Source organism: Rattus norvegicus, chromosome 18 (assembly GCF_036323735.1).
Source record: "Rattus norvegicus strain BN/NHsdMcwi chromosome 18, GRCr8, whole genome shotgun sequence".
NCBI lineage: Eukaryota > Metazoa > Chordata > Mammalia > Rodentia > Muridae > Rattus > Rattus norvegicus.
This window is the reverse complement of record NC_086036.1, coordinates 40,423,282-40,445,623: the sequence shown is the minus strand read 5'-3', so window position 1 is coordinate 40,445,623 and position 22,342 is coordinate 40,423,282. Positions and strand designations below refer to the sequence as shown.

The following is a 22,342-nucleotide window of genomic DNA, read 5'->3' as shown; positions in this document are numbered from 1 at the left end:
GAGTCCAAGAAAGGACCACATGTTTGAAAGGGTTGGATTTTGCTCATGTATATTTATTATTTTGATGGCAATGTATATACTGATACATAGATAGGTGGATAGATGTGTCTATGGTAAATGCTGAGGAGTATAGATTGGGGCTCTCATGGTAAATGAGCTAGGAAATTGGAACCCACTAGGCTAGACCTGAAATTATGCAACATGAGTTCACAGAGAGTGATGGCCTTTGATGGTTCCTTCCCGTATATTTGCTTGTAAAATAGGAACGATCATCCAAAGCATCTCTTCCCCTTATTTGCAAATGTCCTGATAAAACTGTCCAAGTTTCCACATCATTTGAAAGCAAGGTATACTAAAATATACTGTGAACTGAAAACAGGTTGGGTTCAAAGGACATGCTATTAATATCTCAGGAAGGAAAATTTTCACAAATCAGTTGTAGAACAGTTTAGTCTTTTTCATACCAGGAGAAATTTGGGAAATCAAAGTTATCAACATGGATCAGATAATAGCCAGTCATGGTACCCTGAAAACAGTGTGAGAGGTGAAGTTATAGAGACAGGAAGAGACCAAACAAATATGTGCAGAAATTAACTTTTTTATTATATATCATATAATGTAGTAGTAAAGTTTGTTTGAAGTGCATGAATAAAAAGTTAGTGAAATTACAGGAGGAACAATCTATATAGCAATAATTGGTGCATTCCCTGTGCATCTGAAAGAAAAAAAAAGAGTTTTCACTCATATTTTGGCCTAAAACTTAGTGTTCAGGTTCCCATGATTCTGACATCAGAACCCGGATAACGCTGATTAGAACCATAGGGGCTTTACAATAAAAGCTAAAATATTGACCATATGATGGCAAAAAGTCTTATTTTGTGGTTAACTTATTCTCTTCTAGCTACTCTCAGATGAAGTTGGTGGCGCTGTGGAGGAGGACCGCCGCCTCCTGGACGAGGACCGGGAACGCTCAGCATTGTAGGTGACATGCTTGTCATAGTTCTCCATCTGTGTCTCTATGAAGTCCCTTTGCTGCTGTCTGATGGTCTGGCTGATAAGCCCAGGGAGGGCATGAATGCTACCAATCAAAGTTTCTAATTTTGTTTCCAGGGTGACGATCCTTTTCTCAAAGTCTTCACTCCTTTCATTTAAGTCGGAAATCATATCATACATGATATTCTGGGTCTGGAAAACAAGAATGAGAAGACAGAAACAGAAGTAAGAAGCAAACTGTCAACTCTTCAAGTTCCAGCACTGGCCTCTTGCCTGTGACAGGTATGTCAGCTAACAGAAGAGTTTTGGTCCCTTCCCCCCTTTTTAAAAAATTCCATGTATTCTTAATGCTGAAATTAAAATGAATGATGACAGACTGGTTATGATTTAGAAAGCATGGTGTAGTGAAATGCCTGATGATTTGAGGTGGCATAAAGATAGATGGAAATGTTTCAATTTAATATTTATGTGTGTTGATGACTCTTATACAACTTAGCACTTCAAAGTAATTTTTCAACATGTGATATTACAACATGGCCAATTTTTATAATAACAGTAAAATTTAAGGAAGGGAAAAACAACAATCAGATGACAACAAGGTGTAAAAACATAACGGAAGAGTAGGGATAAAGTGTAGGATCAATTGATTTGATCAGCTAACAGAAATTTAAAGCAATCAATACATATTTTCTCTTGTCTTATGTTTCAAATCTCAGACCTCTTTTTATTGAATCCAATACAAAATGTAACAGATAAGATGTAAAGTAAGACAAACTCTTAATAAGATCAATAGTGGTGGAGGACTCTAAGTTACTAGTCTAGGGCTGGGGGTGAAACTTATTGGTTATGCTTTTGCCTATCGGGCACAAAACCCTGATGTGTACTCTCTGCACCATGCAAGCAAAAATTTATAGGCCACATGGTCTGAAGGACCAATGTGAAATGTTGTCTTTGGACAGAAAACTGAAGTTGTCTTGATCAGAGGCAGTTCTGAGTCTTGGTTACAGTTCTTGTAACTTGGAAAGAGCAAGAAATGGAAAGGCGTAGCTGAGAGGAAGCGAGAGATGCTACACCCATACTACACCCAGCCTAGTGCCACCTTTCCCAAATCCAAGACTCCTAGGGTCTTTCTCCTCCTACTTTACTTTGTTTGCATTGCACTTCATTTCTTTCTTGTATCTTCCAGCTTCTCAGCTGCTTAAATATAATGAAGGAACTGACTGAAGGAGCTATTCAGAACACAGGCATTTTGTTTCGGTTGAGCCATAGACACAGGGAGCTCTAATTTCAGATTTACTACATTCTTGGGAAAATTGAACAATATCTGTTCATTAGAAAGATACTGAACTCTTATGGTGTATATCCTCTTGTGGTCAGAGTAAACATGGCACTACATAAATAGCTTAAATATATTTTACCTTGTATATATCTTTTATGTATATGAGTAGTATTGGGGATGCAAAATTTCTAACTTTTACAGATTATACTTGAAGATTTGACAACAAGAGAACATGATTTATTAAATATAAAACAGGATGCATATGACTTAGTGTTGACTCTGCCAAAGCAATTGTGTTACAAGGCAGAACACATACATCCTTCTATTCTAGAATCTCCATTAGAACTAGCTGAACAGGATGTAATGTTTACACAGTTGATAAATATTCATATTTTCAGAGTGGCTGTTACCTACAGAGGGACAATAAAAAAGAAGATAAATCTTGTAAATGTGACAAAGAACTAGAAAACTATTAATGTACTTGTTAAAAAGACGTATGATTATTAAATAATGGAGAATGTTAGAAAAACTGAGTATGTGTGTGTAAGCACAGAATTTAGTTTAGAATATACTTTCTGGGATTTAAAAACATTTCATTTATATAGGTTTGGGGCTTGCTCAAAAAATGTAAAATAGAATAGGAACGATGAGTTCTATTTATCTCAGAACCTCACAGTCGCGTTCAAGATATAGTTCTGTCCTCTTGAGAGAGAAATTTCATTTCATATTCTAGTAAGGTATTCTATGGTATTTCCAGCTCACTCCCCTATGGGAGCTTTTAGCACTAGGGTTGTATAATGTACATAGGAAATAAGAATATGAACTCAGCACATTATTTTAGAAAAGATGTTACTAAGTTGGGTCATTCTTTTGGGGTAGTTTGATAGATTTGTTTTTTAAATGTGTGGAGGCTTTAGAAATCCTGCCCATCACTCTGCAGTGGTTGTCAATTTCAAAGGCTACAACCACAAGGGCTGAGCCCATCACGGTTACCTTTGCCAGATCCACTAGAGTATTCGCTTGGTCATTCAGTTTCCTCTGTTCCATCTTCACACTTCTTAATCTAAAAGACAGAATCTGAAGTTAGAAAGGTCCTTCAGGTTTCCTGGGCTATGTTACTGCTTTCAAAGGGCATGCACAAAATCCACAAGAGCAAGTAACTGCATGGATAATGCCTTGAATATTTGGGGGTAAAGTCCACACTGGTTATGTATCTGGTACAATGAGAAGCATGCTTCCCCAACACCGCAAAAAGAAAGGAGAGCAAGAAATGACATGTCCTCAGGACAACTATGTACCAGGTAAATTGAATTCAGGAAGACTCATAAGGATTTAACCATATGAGAGAAAGCCAAAACATTCCTTAAAGCCCCCAGTATTGTGACAGATAGACATAGGAAGAAATATGCAAAGCAACTAGGATTTCATCATGTTGAGCAATGGACACCTTCCTATGCCTACGTGACTAGATACAGGTATTAACCCTGTTTAGTCTGAAATGAATTGGGTTAGGCATTTGAACCTGATGAGAACACAGTGATAAGTGAGATTCTTGTTAACAAAAACCACTTTTATTCAACCAGCAGCAAGATGACTCAAAACATACAATTTTCTGACTCCATTTCCCTTGGCTTTACCTTAAACTGACATTGAATTTGAACAGAGGCCAGACCGTTTCTTTGGGAGAATTTCTTTTAGCTTCCATGTTAGACTCTTTTGTTGTTGTTCTTGTTTGTTTTGTTTTGCTTTGTTTTATTTTTAATGGCTACATATCTGGTGGGTAGAATTTCTATTTTTAAGGTTATTTTTAGTTATTTTAATAGGTCATTGCATGTATTTGATTGATGGTCACATGGCCACTCTTTTAAAAAGCCATTCTTTCAATTATTTACTGTAGTACCACAATAAATATTTATTATATAATTCTTATATTCAATAAATTAAGAGTTTACAAAACAATGGTGGGTTACTGTTCCATTTGCCAGCTATCCAAAGTCCATCTCCAAAAACATAAATCAGTGGGTTTATTTGTCACAAAGGAAAAAGAAGGTCCATCTTAACCTCACTTTGGTTCTGATAATCATTTACTAAGTATGGTTTCAATGAATGAAAAGAATATTTTATACTATTTAATTTAAATAGGATATAACTGTATAGGTGAAATAAAAACTTACAGGGCAAGATTTTACTGCCAGAGAGATTTTCCTAATGTGTTTACAGAACTTAGTGATTTCATCTTGTACCCAGAACAGCCAGTATATGGTTGAATCTGCTCCACAGAGAAAATGCAGCTCCTGCCAGCTCAGAGTCTAAATGCTGATCACCTATAATATATATAGTCTTTAGCAAAATAAACTGGTTCAGATTCATCTATCCATTGCTGTTAGTTCATTTGAAACATAGAACCAAGTTAAGTGGCTCCTTCCTGTGTTATCATAGAGTAAGTTGTAGTCTGAAAGAAATCTGCAAACACATATTTAAATTCTAATATATTGTTGATACAGCATTCTCTAGGCATCAAGAAAGGTTATAACTCTTGAAGTCTATCTTTTATCAACCAGCAAAAATCAAGCCAATAACATCCTGACTTTCTGTGGGTCAGTAAGGAGAAGTGCAGTAGGAAAGCTTCAGTGTCAGCTGGGGTCTCCACTCTCACCAACCCCAATTTTACTTGGTTTCTTTGAGTATGGAATGTAGGGTTACACTAGGGCCATTGTTGGTGCTGGAGGTGTCATAAGTGACTTTCAGTGATATGCAAATGAGACCTTACCTCTAAGATATATGGAAAAAGAGCTTTTTGTTTTAACTATCAAGAATATCTGGATTATTCAAGAAAAAGTGTCAGGCAGGTAGGTCCTACCCTGACTTTAGTTCCTGACACCTGCTTAAATGTTCTTCGTAGGGGATAGGGAAAGTCTTGACTCAGAGTTTTCTAGTCTATGGCTAGAATTCAATATCCATTTTAAAAAATGCCAGTTGATGCCATTTTACTTGTTATTGTAAATGTTACCTTTTAGGGACTTGCATCGAGTTTTCTTTTAAAATTTAATAATGGCTAGAGTTTAGAGTTCTGGACCAGACACCTTCAGTAATCCATGAGTAAAGAGAGTCTTGATACTTTGTAAAATAGGAGGTAGAGAGTGGTGGTTGGTAAGGTAAAACCAAGAACTTTTCCAAAAAGCAGTGGAGCCCTGTGTCCTTCTGCTGGACTTCCAAACTATGTCTGACAGTAGAATCTTGCCCATGGTATTTATTACCAATCTACACAGCTGACATAATAACCCTGATTGGAACGCCATTAGCTCTTGGGACTTGTCATGTGGTTTGCCTATTGTATGGGACTGTCTTCCTAGACTCTCTGTGATATAGGAGGGCAGACAGAGAAGCGCCTGCTCGAGCTGCAGCTGCCAGAATAAAAGGTGACATGCACATGGATAGTACACTTTTTTTCCCACAAAAAGATTAAGAAACAGATGTTGATTTCTTCCTTGTGAACTTCACTTATCACAGGAAAATATCATGATTTTGGATCACATTTCCATAGCAGCAATCAAGACTACCAAAATTCACAAATAAAGGATCTGCTGGGTGCATGCAGCCAGTAGAAAAATCTGCAAAATGTTGAAAGGAACAGCTCACACAACTTACTTCCGAGCTCTATTTTCATTTTGTTGAAATAAAAAGACAAAACAAAAAGAAAAGAAACTGTAAAGTATTCTGGAACACAAGATAACATAAGGCAGTGTTCAGTTGTGCACTGGGGGCTCGATTCGTCAGCTGGAAGACCCTGTGGAATCTTGACATTGATTGGTACTATTCAGTCATTACCATCCTTGGTTGCCACTATACTCTGCCTACCTGAACGCACTTGGCTTCCTCTTAAACCAGAGTTCAGAAGGAAGAACGTGCGTAAAGTCATGCTGGCCTCTTCGTACTTGGTGTTCAAGGGAATAATAGGAAACAAAGGCTTAGAGTGATAGGTACAATGATTCCTTTGGAGAGGGAGCAAATCTTTTCCATGTCGGGGCTATTCGGAATCCCCTCTAATATAAATTATGCACATTAGCTTTTTGGATCTAGACAAATTCCTGTTGATTGATGAATCCGTGGTTGAGACAGAAGAATGAAAGAATTAAAGCTGCTATCAGAAAAAGGGTTGAGAGTTAGAGAGAGAAAACACTTCATAGCATTGAGTGACAATTCAAAAAGACAAACACATTACTGAAAAGAGGGCACTGGCCTAGAGAGTTTAGTATCATCAGAGGCTAGAGAGGTCGCATGTTGGGAAAGAGGCCATAAAATATGGAAAAGAGAAAGAGTTGAGCTGGAGACAGGCTGGCAGAAGAGGAGAGAGCTATGAAAATTGCTCTCAGGGAGAACCAGAGAGGAACATAAGCCAGACAAGCTCTAGCAAATGATTTGTGAGTTTTTGTCCAGCTAGGAAGTTCTGCTTCAGGCAGTGCTGGCAGATGATGGTAAGATATCCCTGAATCTAAACAGTGGGCAGGGAAGGCCTGGCCCTGAGGAATCGAGCCCTGCATGCTGTCTTTCATGACGTTACTCTACATCTTCCAAAATGAAGTTAACATGGAACATGATTAGGCACCAGCTGGATTGTCCAGTCAAACCCAGCCCTCATAAATGAACTTACTCTGCTGCAGTTGTTACCTCAAGTATCCTCCGCCCCCACAGCAAAGGAAACCCAGTAATGCCCAAACTCTTATAAAACATTTCTGAACGTAATTGAATTGCATCAAATTCATCTGCTTTGGATGTATGCATTGCATAGTTTTAAATGGCAAGAAAAGGATGAGAATGGGAAACATGTGATGGAAGCAGAAGAGTAAGTAACAAGGGGTAGCTCTGTCACACTGTCCAGAGAAGCCAGCTGAACAACTCATATAAGCTACTCCCACATGCCCCACTAGTCAGGCTAAGTCCCATCAGACACACTTGCCACTCCTTCTGGGACATTTCATAAAATCATCTTGCTTCTATAGAGATTTTTTTCATAATGCTTTGTTTGAAGAAGAAACATAGCAAAGCTAAAAGATTTTGCAGCGAATAAACACCCACATTATCCCATATTAGTGTGGATGTACTTAGATAACTCGAAGCACATGACCAAGTAGATTAAATAGCCACCATATCTCCACGGTTCTAGGACTGCATTACAAACTCTGTTGGCACATGCTTTGGATTTATTTTTGTCATTTGAAAATGTATGAAAAAGGTAAATCAAATGTAGCTGTACTTTAGATATTTTTTCACCCACAGGCACACAAAATCCTGGAGTAAATAAGAAGCATGGTCAGGACACATGGACATACTTACTCCTCCTCCATCTTATACCCTTTATCTCTGCAGGTATCTTCTCATACCCGGAAACAGTTGTCTATCATACTCAACACTGACTACCATGATTTGCTATGTTTGCTTTAGTAATGTTGGCTTAGGGTGTTGAACGACTTTAGAGAGCACACTTTCTTTCCAACTGAGTCCTTTGGGAAAGTGGCTCTCTAGATGGGCCTTGGAAACACAGAGGAAGAACATGAGTCTCTCGTGGGGCCTCTCTTGTACAGGGAATGAAAGAAGTGCAACTGTCTGGCTGGAGCTCCTGGGTTGGCCCTAGGTCAGGGAAGCAAGGAGCAAGCTCAAAAGCTCCTGCTTTGTGAGCCAGTTCTAATATAATTCTCCCCTCTGTATTTCCCACTGACTTTACAAAGAATAGTTTTAAAATCCTAGTCTTATCCTTTCCTTACAAAGCGGGGAGAAAAAGAGTTGTGTGCCTAGTGAAGTCCCAGAGTTAGAAGAAAAACACCATCCCCTTCTTAGCAAAGTGCCTTGGTGACAAGAGGAGAGCACAAGTGTGTGTCTGCTGGCAGTGATGATAAACCATTCTACCATCCATGCAAGGCCTCTCTATTTTAATCCCGGAAATGCTTGGGTTTTATTTTGACTAATGGGGGTTTCAATTCCCACAGAAGTATGCACATGGACACAACTATAGGAATTCTATAAACTTCCCAGGATACCTTAATATTCTAATTAAGCAGGGCAGAGACTGGACCATTGAAAAGTTAGATGATAAAAGTCTATGTACTCCTCCCAGAAGGTTAGTGGTATCATGTTGCCTATGAGTTAACTAAATACATATAATCAAAAAACAGAAACAAAAACCCTAGACTCTCAGCTTTCTTGTCAGTTGTACTGGCCATGCCTGAGAAGGCCAATCTTGTGGCCCAGACAAAACCCTAATATTTACCCACCTTCCCATCATCACCATATTTCATAAGGAAAGCCATTTTACAAAGCCACAAAATGTGACTGTAGAGAAAGAACATTAAAAGCAGGTCTGTCTGGTGTTACAGTAGATACCCACATGCATAACACTTACATTGCAGATGATGTCAGCCTGCAGAGAAAGGTTTGTTTCCCAGAAATCATTGAGTCTTATGAGGTACAGACTGTTATCTTAATTATATAACAAAGACATGCAAGAAAGTAACTTAATAAGTAATTGAATAAAAGTAACTTAATAACGGAACACCAAACAACACCAATCAGCTTTATATCGAACATACAATATGTAGATAACTCCAACTTTCTAATTAAGAAGTTATTGAATATTGCAGAATTATGACAACTCAATATACCATGTCATATAAAGATGTTTGCCGGCATGCAAAAATCCAGATGGATGATATGATACCATCCTCCCACCCCCCCCCCAAGATTCGTCAGTAGATTCAAGCTGAACATTTCAGGGCAAATTATATAAATATACTAATTGAATACAATTATAACAGAAATTATGATCTTCAAAGAGAAAGATATTTTGATTAACAGAGATGAATTTCAGTCATAAAGGAAACTATACTTTTGTCTGGAGTCCAGTATTAGATTCTCAGATATCTCCTGAAAGCAAACATGACAATGCCTTTTCCTTTTTCTTCCCACAAAGGAAGGACCCGTAAACACAAGACTCAAAAGTCAAAGCTAAGGAGACAGAACAAGATGGAGATGGAAACAAGTACTTACTGATGAATAGCTTGTAAGAATTTCCGTTGATGCTTCCTTACTTTTGCATGGTCGATCTTTTTCACTAGCTTTGTGTTTTTGTAGATTAACCACGTTTCCCTGAGTACATTGGCGGCTGCGTTTTTTACCTGATTAGAAAACCACAAGAAAAGCAGTTGCTGTATCCTACGGCAGGTTCCAGGTACTTGTTCAAGGCTTTGCTTTTCATTCTGAGAATCACAGTGAACTGGAGCTTTGGAAACTGCTACTCAAAACACTATTGGCTTAGCTGCCTTCAAACAAGGATTTTATGTCTGTCTAGGAACACTTGCGTGAAATATTAGGGAGATATTACCGACTATTTCTGTGCTACATTCTACCTGATCAAATCGGAAATTCTTTTTTTATTCAACACCTTGTATGAACAGAACTCATAGATGCTCATTCTTCCCCTTTATACCGCAATGCTTCTCCATCTATCTTCCCAGAGAAGGGCAAAATGCCAACTGCCAAGGTCAGCCAAGGCATGGATCCATGGCTGAATGTGTATGCTCACCCCGTGTACCTTAGCTCCCAGAGCAGCAGTGGATTATTTGCTTGTAAGCACAATTTCTCTTACAGTTCACTCCAAACACGTGAAAAGATGCATTAGCTGCACCTTATAAAGCCTGGGCATCTGATTTCTTGATTAAAATCTCTAAAGGCCCAACTCCTCTGTCTTCCTCCATCAAAGGACCTGGGAAGGAGGAACCTCTCTAGCTAATTGGCTAGTTACTTAATCTAAGACATTTCCCCATTTTCATGCTCTTGAGTAAAGAAAGCTCCAGGAAGGTGGGGTGTGGAGTAGAGGAGGGCAACTCAGGGAGGCAGTGCTGGAGGGCAGGCAGTGCTGGAGGGAAGAGTAGAACAATGCAGACTAAGACTAAGCAATGTGTCTTGAGTCCTTGAGTTGACAATAGTCAAGTCAACTCCAGTGCCTGGTGAACCTGTTGGAAATGACTTTTCTCCACCATGAGAGTGACAGAGATGGCGATTACTAATGCCCTGTTATTCCTGAGGTTTACAGTAAGCAGCTGTCATAGAATTGCACTATAACTATGGTACCTTTCAACTCTAGCTTTCCACCTTTGCAAAGAAACATCACGATTCAGGATTAATGGCATGAAGCCCCCTTTTTTCCTGAGTGAAACTGTACTGCCCTAATACGTTTTAAGAAAATGTCTGGTTTCTTCCAGAAAGAGTGCACTTCCTTCGAATAGCTATCACACTTACATAGGCTGGTTCCTCAGACTAATTGAAAAACAGCAGGAAGAGATGTAGAATGTAGCAGTGAGTCAAGGCAACACCCCTCCCCGCCACAACCCCGTTCCAGGGAAGTTAAGACTAGAAGCTAGAGCTTCGCTCTTTTCAAAGGTAAAGAAATTGGTGCCCTGTGAGAGATGAGGGTTTGAACACAGAGCACAGTGTGAGAAGAGACTGGCCAGCAGTCCGCTAGCAGTGTCTGCTGGGGATGGTTCCTGTGAGACTAGGAGCTCCCAACTTGATCATGGCTGTGGAAACCTGGACAACTGATAAGCGGCCCTGGTGTATGTCCTCCCTGGCTTTACTTGTACAAGTAACAGTAGAGGGGCTGATGTCCAGACTGGGTATTAAGGTTTAATGCTGGGCCATGACCCCAACATTAAACATAGCAACTGATTTTGTGCACATACATTTCTGTCTACAAAGTGAAAACTCCGAATTACTTTAAAATTCTACAAACTTTTGAAGAGGGTGGCTTCCAGTTTCTTGGATGCATTTTAAATGATTATTTCCTGTTGAGATGGTAAGGGAGATGGGAATCTCAATTCAGGGTAGAGTGGGTGGGTGATGCCCTGAAAGCCGTATGCTCAGGAGCTGTGTTCCCTAAGCAGTCGTAGCTGACAGGCTTAAATGATAAGAAACCCAGACATTTCCTTTAAAAAAAACTTGAAGCATGTGAACTGATTTTAAAATACATTCTCTTATTCCCTAATGAAGTCTTTAAAATCCATTACTGCTTTAACTGTTACTTTTCAACGTGAAAGCTACAAAACAATATGTGCCAGAATTACACAACAAAAGCGAAATCCAAATCGTGCCTATAACTGAGATTTTTTTCATCTTTTTGTCCTTGTTAGGGCTGAAAGAAATGGGACAATAGACAGACTAGTTTGAAAGCACCTGGGAAAACTGGACGAAATTGATGCTCAAGTTTCCAAGGACCCAGAGCACAGCAAGTGTCCATATTCCCTGTCACACCAAGTGTTCCTATCATCTAGGTAAACAGGAAGCTGACTTGGAGGGATCTCTTGCCCAGGGAAGATCTGGGCTATACTGTCTAATTACATAGCCTTTGGCTCCCTGCCCTCTTCCCTGAATTTTTATAAAGCCTTAAGGACAGGCGTCAAAGGTCATGTCACTAATCACACTGCCCCTTTGTAGTTTGTCGCTGGTGTTCCATGTGTCCAGGGTGTTAAGTGGGTGTCACTGGATACATAATTTATAAACATTATATACCAGCCCCCCAAAGGATTCTTGTGATTAAAACGAGTATTGAAATCTACAAAACAACTCTAAACTGTATGCTGACAATTCAACTAACACACAGGACATCTGCCAGCTGGGATGCATGGTATCTGTGATGACAGGCATAAAGGATTCACAAGTACGTGTAAAACTCTCAGCGTAGTCGATGTGTTTTACTAAACGCTGTTTCCAAAGAGGAAGTCCTACAGTTCTAGAGTCAATTATGAGGTCTGGCGACATAGTTTGGTTGATGTCCGTTAACCTAGAATATAGCAGTCTTTATGCTAGATCCCCAGGACCAAAAAAAGTAGAAAATAACAAATTAAGGAGAGTGAGAAGGAAGACCTCCAGGGCAACTATTTCCTCCTTACTGATTGACCTACACCTCACCCCAACATATGCCAAACTAAAGGAAAGTAGAGACATTTTCTCTGTCTTCCTAATGCCCATGTTGAATTGAAGTCCTTCACTGGGAAAACAACTTGAAAGGCACACTAATAAACAGGTATTTGATATGCACAAACAGAAGCTGTACGAGAAGTGGAGGTGGTGGTAATAACTGTCCGGATACTTTCCTGTGACTCCCCAACATGTAAAGACTACCTACCCATTTTACATTGCTGTTTCATAGATAATTAGAAAAATAAACTATAAACAATACAATAAGATGTTAAGTGTGGCACACTGGGCATGAAAAACAGCTTATGACAGTGCTTTGAGAATCAGCAAAACACTCAGAACCGATGAATTGTCAAGTGAAACTTTGTATAAACCTATATAAGGAAGCCAGTCATTACTAACAATCTGTCATTACTTATATTTTTCCTTGATTTTTTTAACAACTTTGCATGGTTTCAATCTCGGTTTTTTTTTTTCTTCTTTCCTAGGAGGCCTTTGCAGATATGTATGTACATGGGACTGTGGAAGACGTATGTCAACATTAGGTGTCTTCCTCAATCCCTTATCCATCTTGTGCTTTGAGATAGGGTGTCTCACTGAAGCAGGACCTTGTTAATCAGGCTAGACTGGCAGACTGGGGTGATGAACCGGCAAGCTCCCCTGATCCTTCTACCTCTGCCTCCTCAGCTTTGAAATTACAGTGCACAATGCATGTCCAGATTTTTTGCAAAGGTCCTGGCGAATCAAACCCAGGTTTTTAAGCTTGCACAGTAATCACTTTAGTAACTGAGGGGTCTTCTTAGATGCTTTTTTAAAAAAGGTAATAAACAAAGTCACAGGTTTCTTTGTATCATCTTCACCCATACACTACTTCCACACTTTGCATTCATTCATTCCCCTCTTTAGGAAAACACATGTGAAATACAACCAGTGTATCTTCTACTGAGGTCAGTGGGGTTGCTTGGCCCCAGACCCTTTCCCAGTTTTCAGAGCAGGTATCTGAGTTGTAGGGAATGGTCCTTTCATGTTTTAATCCAATGAGATGGTAGCCAATGCATAAGCTGTGTGCAGTAAATCATCTGGCAACTTTGTTAACAGAGATACAGAAGACAAAAGGATGTGACTGTATGAATGTTCCATGATAGATCTTACTGATGTTTGGAAATACCATCAGTGTCTATTAGCGTGTATCGTCATTCTCCATAGTACATTTACATAGAAGTGTTAAGACTTAAAAAATTCCGTTGTTCTCTTAATTGTTTGTTTTACAAGTTTCTTTGCAACACTAAGGTATTATGAGGACTAAGCTCTTAAGATTTGCTCTGAATTAGTAGGAATGGTATTCTCAAAAGATGAATTGTGGCAAACAGTTTGACCCTGTAAGATGACAGACTGTCTTCTAAATAGCTGGACCTGTCTTTTATGTGCATACAATACATTCATGTTAGGATGCACATGTAGAGGCCAGAGCAGCACATCTGGTCTCACTCTGCAAATTTTTCACTGGAGACTCTATAAGAAACTCACATTTTTGGCTAATATGCCTGATTTACCGTGGTTGGTCTAGGGATCCTCCTGTAACTGCCACCAGTGCTGGGGTTTCAGGCACTCACTGTCCAAATTGGCCTTTTATTTGGTCATAAGGGATCCTAATCCAGGTCTACATGATTGCAGAGCAAAGGTTCTTAGTCACTGAGCCATTAAGCCAGTCTCTGATCCTATCTTTCTAAGCTAGGTAACATCTTTAATCTGGCACATGGATCTCTAGTCTAATTCTTAATTCTAAAGGATCATATCAATTTTCAGAGAATTAACTTTCTCAATACTGGTACACACAGTGAATAGTGTGTTTTCTTTGGTTAATGTTGTACAGAGCAATGCTTTTTGTATAGAACTATTGCCCTGAAACTTACACATGGTGAATATTTTTGAACCCTATTGTTTGCCTCAATCAGACACAGACTTGGAAACTTGAAAACCTGCATATATTCCTGGGATGATATTCTTTCAATACTTAAATTGCCTTATCTTTAGAGTCATCTTCAGATTTCAGAATATTTATGACCTGATCCTCTGCTAGCCACTGGGGAAAAAGTTCTCTCCTATGGAGTGTGTGAGAGAACACTTGTATTTCAACAATATGTAGTGGTCTTGAGTTTGTGCTTTAGTTTCTCATCTTAGTAATACACACACACACACACACACACACACACACACACACACACATATATAATATAGGACATATACATAGATATCCTTAGTTTTAATTTCCATCAGAAATCATTGAAGGTTTTAAAATTATTACTTTAAAAAGTTAAAATTTTATATAGATTCCACTTAGACATTCCATAAACAACCAACTGAAGCATGTTTCAAGTAAATGATAGCCATTAAGTTGATGACTTGCATAAAATTTTGACAGGATGAATATTAGAGGTTTATTTCACATACTGTGCCAAGTACCAGAATGAGGTAAGTCTCATAAACTATAGATTTATGTTTCATCCTACTACCATTTTAACATGTATACTTTTACCTAATATCATCCTGCTTATGAAAATTTAATTGGTCAGTAAGCTGGCTTGCTTAGAGACTTACAAAAATATTGCAAAGTAGTTCCACTCTAAAGTACTAGTAAGATAACATTATTAAAGTCAATGGGTATCTTGTTGAACGTGAGTTTTTAATTTGAAGAGCATTTTAATACAGAAGCATGTTGCAAGCCCTGTGGCTTCTGCTTCAACATCACCCCCTCTGTAGTGCTGACAAATCCTGAGAAAAGTATAATACTTAGGGTTATAAAAGACTTTATAGAAATCCTCCTTTGATACAGTAACACTTTTGACTCTTGACACCAGCTCTGCCAAGAGAGAACCTTATTGAAAAACCTCTGAGATGCACAGAGCATACAATGACCCTGGGATTGCATATGTTGTTAGTAAACAACAATACACAGAGATCACTTGTAGATCTCTGAAAAGAAGCTTACTCCCAGGCTTCCATCTAGCCCTTCCCTTCTGTCTTTTCCACAGTCATCACATTAGAAATGCTCCTGAGTTTTGAGGATAGAAATAGGAGTTGAAAAAAAATGGGAGGAAACTGGGGAGAAAGAAAGGGTGAGAGAGGTGGGGGATGGGTCAGGGGATAGAGGTGCTTGCTGGGTAAACCTTGCAAACTGAGTTCCAACTCAGCAGCCTATATAAAATTGCAAGAAGACTCCACAATATTGTTCTCTGACCTCTACAAACACATCACATCAAATGTAGTGTCCTTCATAATAATACATAAGACTTGTAATTAAAAAGATATTTGGAAGTGGCAAAGTCAGGTGAAAAATAATATGCAGTTGGGGGTGGGGAGTGTTGGATCCTCTACTAGACACTTGAAGTACTGTTAGCTGTAGGGTCTGAAGTATAAGCAAGGCTACTGAAATTCATGTTCCCCTTTCATAAATAAATAAATCTGTGTACATTTGAATTTTCAATAAACAAACCTCTGTATTGGAAATACATTTCAAGGTTGCCTATTATTTGTTTTTTAAAACAGGGTCCTAATGTGCTGGCCCTAACTGATCTTCTTTTCCTTTTGGGACACTATGGGACTGCAAGCATGCTTAGCTGAAAAGACCATTTTTGTACATGGAAGGAAACTACTGAAAATTGGAATTTTATCTGAAGATTCTGTTGATTTTTTTGTGGACAGAGTTACCAAGTGAAAATGTGTTTAATTAATGACAGCCTGATAGACTTCTACTTTGGGAAGCAGGGACTGCTTTGAGATGTTGGAAGATAATTTTGAGGTACTTTTAACTTTGGTATTTTGATGCCTCAAGTGACTGTCCAAAACACTAAAGGTATAGTCTAATAAAAATATTTTTCTTTTTTCCAGCTTGATGTCATGACTGTGGGCAGGCTGTCTAAGCTCTGTGTGTTCCGGTCTCCAAACTGTGTGGAACCACTATAACAAGGCTTCCCTCGTCTTCCTGAGGATGAAGCAAGTTCATACCTGGGCCATGCCTGGATGTAGTCAACGTGTGCATTCTGTCAACATTGGTTATTGCTACGTTTACTTCTAGTATATGGAGTTTGATCTTCCATCTGGATGCTATGGCATTTCTATCTCTAAAAACCTGTAAGCCATAGAAAGGAGATTTTATGCTTGTACCTCTGTTTAGAACACAGGCATGCTCACAGAAGCTCAGCACAAATTCTTTGACTTTCTTCACCATAAAATTCCTATTTTCCACAGACACTGTATTCTTTTCTACCCAATCTAATATTGATCACTTGCTGAAATGTTGAGTATACCTATTATCTTGGTTTATAGGATCTACTTTTATGTAAATACCAAGGTTATGCAATTATTCCTAATTGACCTGAAGTTAGGTAGTCCATTTGCAAAATGCAAGAGGTGGAGCCAATTCCAATACTGTCTCTGTCCTCAACCTATGGCATCTCTACTTTAGATATCTTAGTGAAAAAGCATATTTTCCAATATGGGAATGGCAGTGTACAATGACATCATCTGGAAAGATGTGAGGGGTCTACTTACTCTTTTGGTCAGCTGAGTATCCATCATGAAATTGTGCACATGCTTTTCTGCTTTGGTAAGTTCTAGCTTTCTTGCCACTACGGCTACCACCAAGGCTGTGCAACCTGCACCCTAAAAGCAAAGAAAAAGGAAACCCCTAAGAATTAATTACTAATTTTGATCCCAACTACCTTAGAAGTTGTTTTTTTTTTATCAAACATTCATTTTCTCAAGCAAAACAAAAATAATACCTTTCAGTGTCTTCTGTAAGAATCACAGAAAATTATGTGGTTAACAATGGTAAGCAATGTTCCTTTAAGGTATAAAAATCCGAGTTTACCTATTTTTAAAACTAAAGCATAATAATGAATAAAACAAGATTTCACCACAAGGAATAAATAGCTGAAAACCAACTTCCTGAATTTTCAGATATAAATTTTCTTTAAAAACAGGAAATCTGTTATACACCTATAATTACATAAGCATATTAAACAAATTAACATAAGTACATGGACTAGAAATGCAGATTTAAAAAAAATAGCATTTCAAAATCTTCTCTTGGGATGAGACCAGCAGGCTTTCAGGCAAGTGGGTGGCAACACAACAGGAAGGAGATCAATAGACTGTCCATGTATGCAAGCTATGGCCTGAGAGTGACAAGGACATGGAAGAATGTAGTGATGTGAACTTGGACACAAGAAAGCACAATATGCAGAAAGCCAGGAGATGCCTTCCTTTGGAGAAGCAATGATGCTGCCTTTCAAACACCATAGTCCATTTAGCTAATCTCAGACAAAGGTGTATGGGAAACACCGTGTGTTACCCCAAGGATTTTAGGCCTCACTTTTTATAACTAAGGTTCACTCAGCTTGAGCTGTGAAGAGTATAGGTGGCATCTCTGTGGAAACAGACCAGGACCACATGCAATGTTACATGCCATAGCCACTTCACTGGCCTGAGGCACAGAAATTCTATTGGTAGGGAAGGAATCATGGTAATGGCTGTGAAGGGAGGCTATAAATCCTAAGAGAATCTCAGTCTTACAATGCAACAGAGCCATAAAATGGGTAATCCAATCTCAATGGACAAGCAGCAGAAGAGAAAAGGGATGAGCATATTAAGGCATCCACGTAAATGTCGTATACACAGGAGGAGGATAGAATATTGGTGGATCTTAACATTCACTTGAATCTTAACCAGTTCAAACTCATTCAAAGGATGAGTGCACCTAACTGAATCTACTCTCAAATTTCCACAAGGTAATATGCTTTTCCCGATTACCAAATATCTAAAATATCTCATGTTAAAATGGCAAGTTGGTGTCTTCAAAATGTACTGGTCATTATCTTAAGTAATACTGAGGAATAATGGTTATGCTAACTGCCTTCCGATCTGTTTTCTACATTGCTTACTCTTGAAAGGTGTTGATCTAATGAACACACACACACACACACACACACACACACACACACACACACACACCCCTCTAGAGTTTTATGAAAGATTACAGTTTTATGTCAGACCTCATTCACAGATACATTCTTGGTCATGGAGAGCATGTGGGCCACAGGTCAGTTCAAATTTATTTGAAAAACATTTGAATACAATGTTTAAAAGGCAGGTTACATAATGATCCCATTTTTATTTGTAAATGGACCACATTGGGAAAGAAAAATTGTAATGAAGCCCATTTGTGAGAAGGATTAGACAGAGGATTTGGAGTTTTAATGCCTTGTTTCTTTCTGGATTGTTTCGAATCAACAGTTGGTACTGGATCCAACCTCATTACCCAGCTAGACCCCCAATTTCTTCTCCATGGACTAGCATGGATTGCCATATCTGCCAGCAAACACAGGTTCCATCTCTGCAGCATCCAAACTTTCCATCAAGTCAGACCTCCCACATGGTCCTCCAGCGTCTTGCCCTGTAAGTTCCTCTGACCCTTTTCATCCACACCTTTCCCCCAATCCACCATATTAAGCCAAAGTCTTACATCCAGTGCTAGTCTGGTCTCCCCTGCTTGACCAACAACATTCTCTAGTCTTCTACCAGGACACTTTCTACCTTTACCCCAACACATAGGCTGCTCCCATGCCACATCCAACCTTTCTACCCAGCCAGCTCCATCTCTATACCCATACTCCAGACTTGGATGAGGATGAACATCCTGTACACTAGCCCAGTCCCCTCTGTCTAGTCAAGCTGATTCAACACAAGGCATTTCCAACCTCTACATCAAACCCATCCACATATCCTCTCTTTAAACCCAGTAACATGTCCATATCAGCCTTAAAATTAAAAAGTAACTCCACATTGCCCAGATATCTTTGCAAGAATACAAACAATATGAAAGATCAACCAAGTCTCTCCTTTCCTAAACCTACCAGCCCTGTAGAAATATTTGCCATGAGAATTGCCTAGATAAACCACAGGACACAGAATTTTTTGAAAACAAAAAAGCATAAACTTCTTTACTAAAGAATCCAAGAAATTTAAGGAGGACACAATCAAATCAATAAAATTAAGAATGCCTAGATGGTGCCCAAGAAAACACAAACATATGGGTGATGAAAATGACAACAATAATCCAGAATTCAATAAGAATTCAGTAAGGAGATAGAAACACTGAAGAGGACTCAACATGCAATGAACATGGAAATGAAAACCCAATAATTCAACTAGAAAATTCAAAGAAAAGCCTTACGAGTGGATTGAACATAGCAGAAGATACCTTCAAGACTATCAGGACTTAAAGAGAAAGTGGAGAATGTAGATCAAAGAAGCAAGGAATACAAAAATCTTAATAAAGCACATGAAAGGAACATATAGGATATGTGAAATACCATGGAAAAAATTAGAAATTACAGGCATAGATGATAGAGAAGCACCTCAAGGAAATGACACAGACCAGATCTTCAACAAGATCTGTACTTCTCCAAACTAAGAAGAAGGATACCAATAGAGGTAGAAAAATCACACAGAACACAAAATAGACAAGACCAGAAAAGATAATCCCCATGGAATACCATAGTTAAAACACTAAGTATAAAGCACAGAGAATGTGTTGATAGTTGCAAGAGTAAACAAACACATAAGTCACTTAGAAGAAAACCCATCAGAATACCAGGTGATCTTTCAACTGATAATGAAGATGGTGAGATAATTCATTATAAGTCCAAAAATGCTAGAAGACGATGACAGCCACCCTAGACTAATGTACTCAGTATCTGCAATCACTGAAAGAGAAAAAAATACAAGAAATAGCATTTTGGGTTGAAGAGAGAATGATTATAATAGAGATACTGTGGTAGTAAATTTGATGCCATAATTATAAAAACACAAAGTCTCACTAAGAATACAAACAGTAATACCCCCCCCCAAAAAAACCTTCAACACAATGACCACAACTAGCAATCATTTAAATAATTTTTAATATAAATGGCCTCAACTTTCTAATCAAAAGATAAAAGCTGAATGGATGGATCAAGAAACAAAATCCATCTACATCTTTTGTCTATAAGAAACACATCTTGGTTTAAAGATGTGTTACAGTAAAGTATAGAGCAACAGTACTCCAAACAAATGGGACCAGGAAGCAGGCAGATGGACCTCTCCTAATATCTGAGAAAACAAACTTCAAATGAACACTAATCAGAAGAGATACAGAATAGTGCTTTATTCTAATTGGGGGGATAGTTAAAGATGAACATACTGTCCTAAATAAAGATGCACCAAACTCTGTTGAACATATTTCATTAAAAAGATATATCACTGGATTTAATTATACAGATTAACATTAACCCATCAACAGTAGTTTCTTTCAATACCTACGTTGTCCAATAGACAGGTCTTTTAGACAAAAAGAACAATGAACAGGGAACTCTCAGAACTAATTCACAGCATACATGAACTGGACTTAATCAACCAGGTGAAAAGGAAGTCCATAGAACGAACAGGAAACAATCTTTTCTAGATATACATGTCACAGAGGATTAACATTTGGAATCTATAAAGAATTTCAAAAGAAGAAGCTGATGATACCCATTCAAAAATGGTCTTGAGGTCTGGACAGAAAGTTCTCAAATGAAGAAAAAGAATGGCTAAAACTAAGTTTTAAAACTTAAAATTTGCATGGCAATTAGGAAAATGAAAGTCTAAACAACTTGGAGAGTTCATGTTGCTGAAGTCATCATGCAAAGATCAACAAACAGGTGAGAATAAATTATGGGGAGTGTGGGGAAAGAGGACTCTCATTCTCATTGTAGGGAGTGTGGGGAAAGGTGACTCTTTTTCTCATTGTTGGTGGAATTGCAATCTGGTCTAGCCATTCTTTCTGGAAGTCTGTGTGGAATTCTCAGAAAGCTAAAAATAAATCTGCCATAAGACCCAGCTATACAACTTTTTGGCATGTGCCCAAAGGACTCCACATCCTAGTTCACAGAAACATGCCCAGTCATGTTCACTGCTGCTCTAGTTACCATAGCTAAGAAATGGAGTCAGCCTAGATTTCCTCAACCAATAAATGGATAGTGAAGACATGGCACACACACAGTATGGAATACTATTCAACTATAAAGAAAGATTAAATCATGAACATTGTAGGTATATGGATGGAACTAGAAAGAGCATATGGAATGAGGTAATTCAGATGCAGAAAGAAAGACATCATATGTTTTCTATCATTGGAAGCTCCCATTTAATCTTTAGCTGTGACTATCAATCCGGGAATAATAGTAGAAACAGGAAAGTGAAATGACAGTCTGCTGGATAGTTTTATGTTAGCTTCACACAACCTAAAGTCATTTGAAAGAATGTAACCTCAAGAAAATATCTCAATGAGATCAAGCTTATGTACTAAGATAAAGCTATACAAATTGTAGGGAGTATGGGGAAAGATGACTCTCATTTTCACAGTAGGGAGAGGCAAGCCTGTAGGGTATTTATTTTCTTAATTGGTGATTGATAGGGGGAGGGATCAGCTTATCATGAGTGATGTTATCCTGGGTTCTATAACAAAGCCAGATAAACAAGCCATGACCAGAAAGCCAATAAGCAGCATCCCTCCATGGCCTCAGCATCAGGTCCTGCCTCCAGGCTCCTGCCCTGTTCAAGTTCCTGCCCCAACTTCCTTCATTGACAAACTATGATATAGAAGTATAAGCCAAATAAATTCATTTCTCCCCAAAATGTTTTGGTCATGGTATTTCATTATTATTAAGCAACAGAAAGCTTAACTAAGACAGGGAGCATTGCTCTGATAGGTGAATGGGAGATCAACAGGAAGGGGAATAAGAAGGGTATGAATGATCTGATTGGGAAACGGGGAAACAGCAGAAGACTCTAAGAGGGGGGCTCTAATTATGAAGGAGAAAAAGGATAAAATCAGAAGGAGGTCAAAGCAACAGTAAGGACAGTCATAATGGACCACACTATAATTATCCAAAAACAACACCAACTTATAATACACGCATATATAGGTTAAATGGAAATTTCCCATCTGGGCTGATAATGGTCCCTACAAGAGCCAAAGATCATCTATTGAAAAACCACAGCACCATGCATAAGAAGCCCCCC

The 22,342-nt window shown here is 38.5% G+C and overlaps 1 protein-coding gene across 5 annotated transcripts in view; it reads right to left on the bottom strand.

The window, feature by feature from the left end:
• Positions 1–580: 580 nt before the first annotated feature.
• Positions 581–22,342, bottom strand: part of Kcnn2 (potassium calcium-activated channel subfamily N member 2) — a 440,351-nt gene continuing 418,589 nt past the window's right edge. The window contains exons 5-9 of one of the 5 annotated variants that reach the window (NM_001309404.1): positions 16,790–16,900; positions 9,314–9,441; positions 5,921–5,929; positions 3,266–3,335; positions 581–1,185 (exon numbers count right to left, since the gene is read on the bottom strand). In NM_001309404.1, coding sequence (NP_001296333.1) covers positions 898–1,185; positions 3,266–3,335; positions 5,921–5,929; positions 9,314–9,441; positions 16,790–16,900 — 606 coding nt within the window. In that variant the 3' untranslated portion in view covers positions 581–897. The remainder of the gene's footprint in view (positions 1,186–3,265; positions 3,336–5,920; positions 5,930–9,313; positions 9,442–16,789; positions 16,901–22,342) is intronic. The other 4 variants (NM_019314.2, XM_063277519.1, XM_063277520.1 and 1 more) reach the window with 4 other exon arrangements.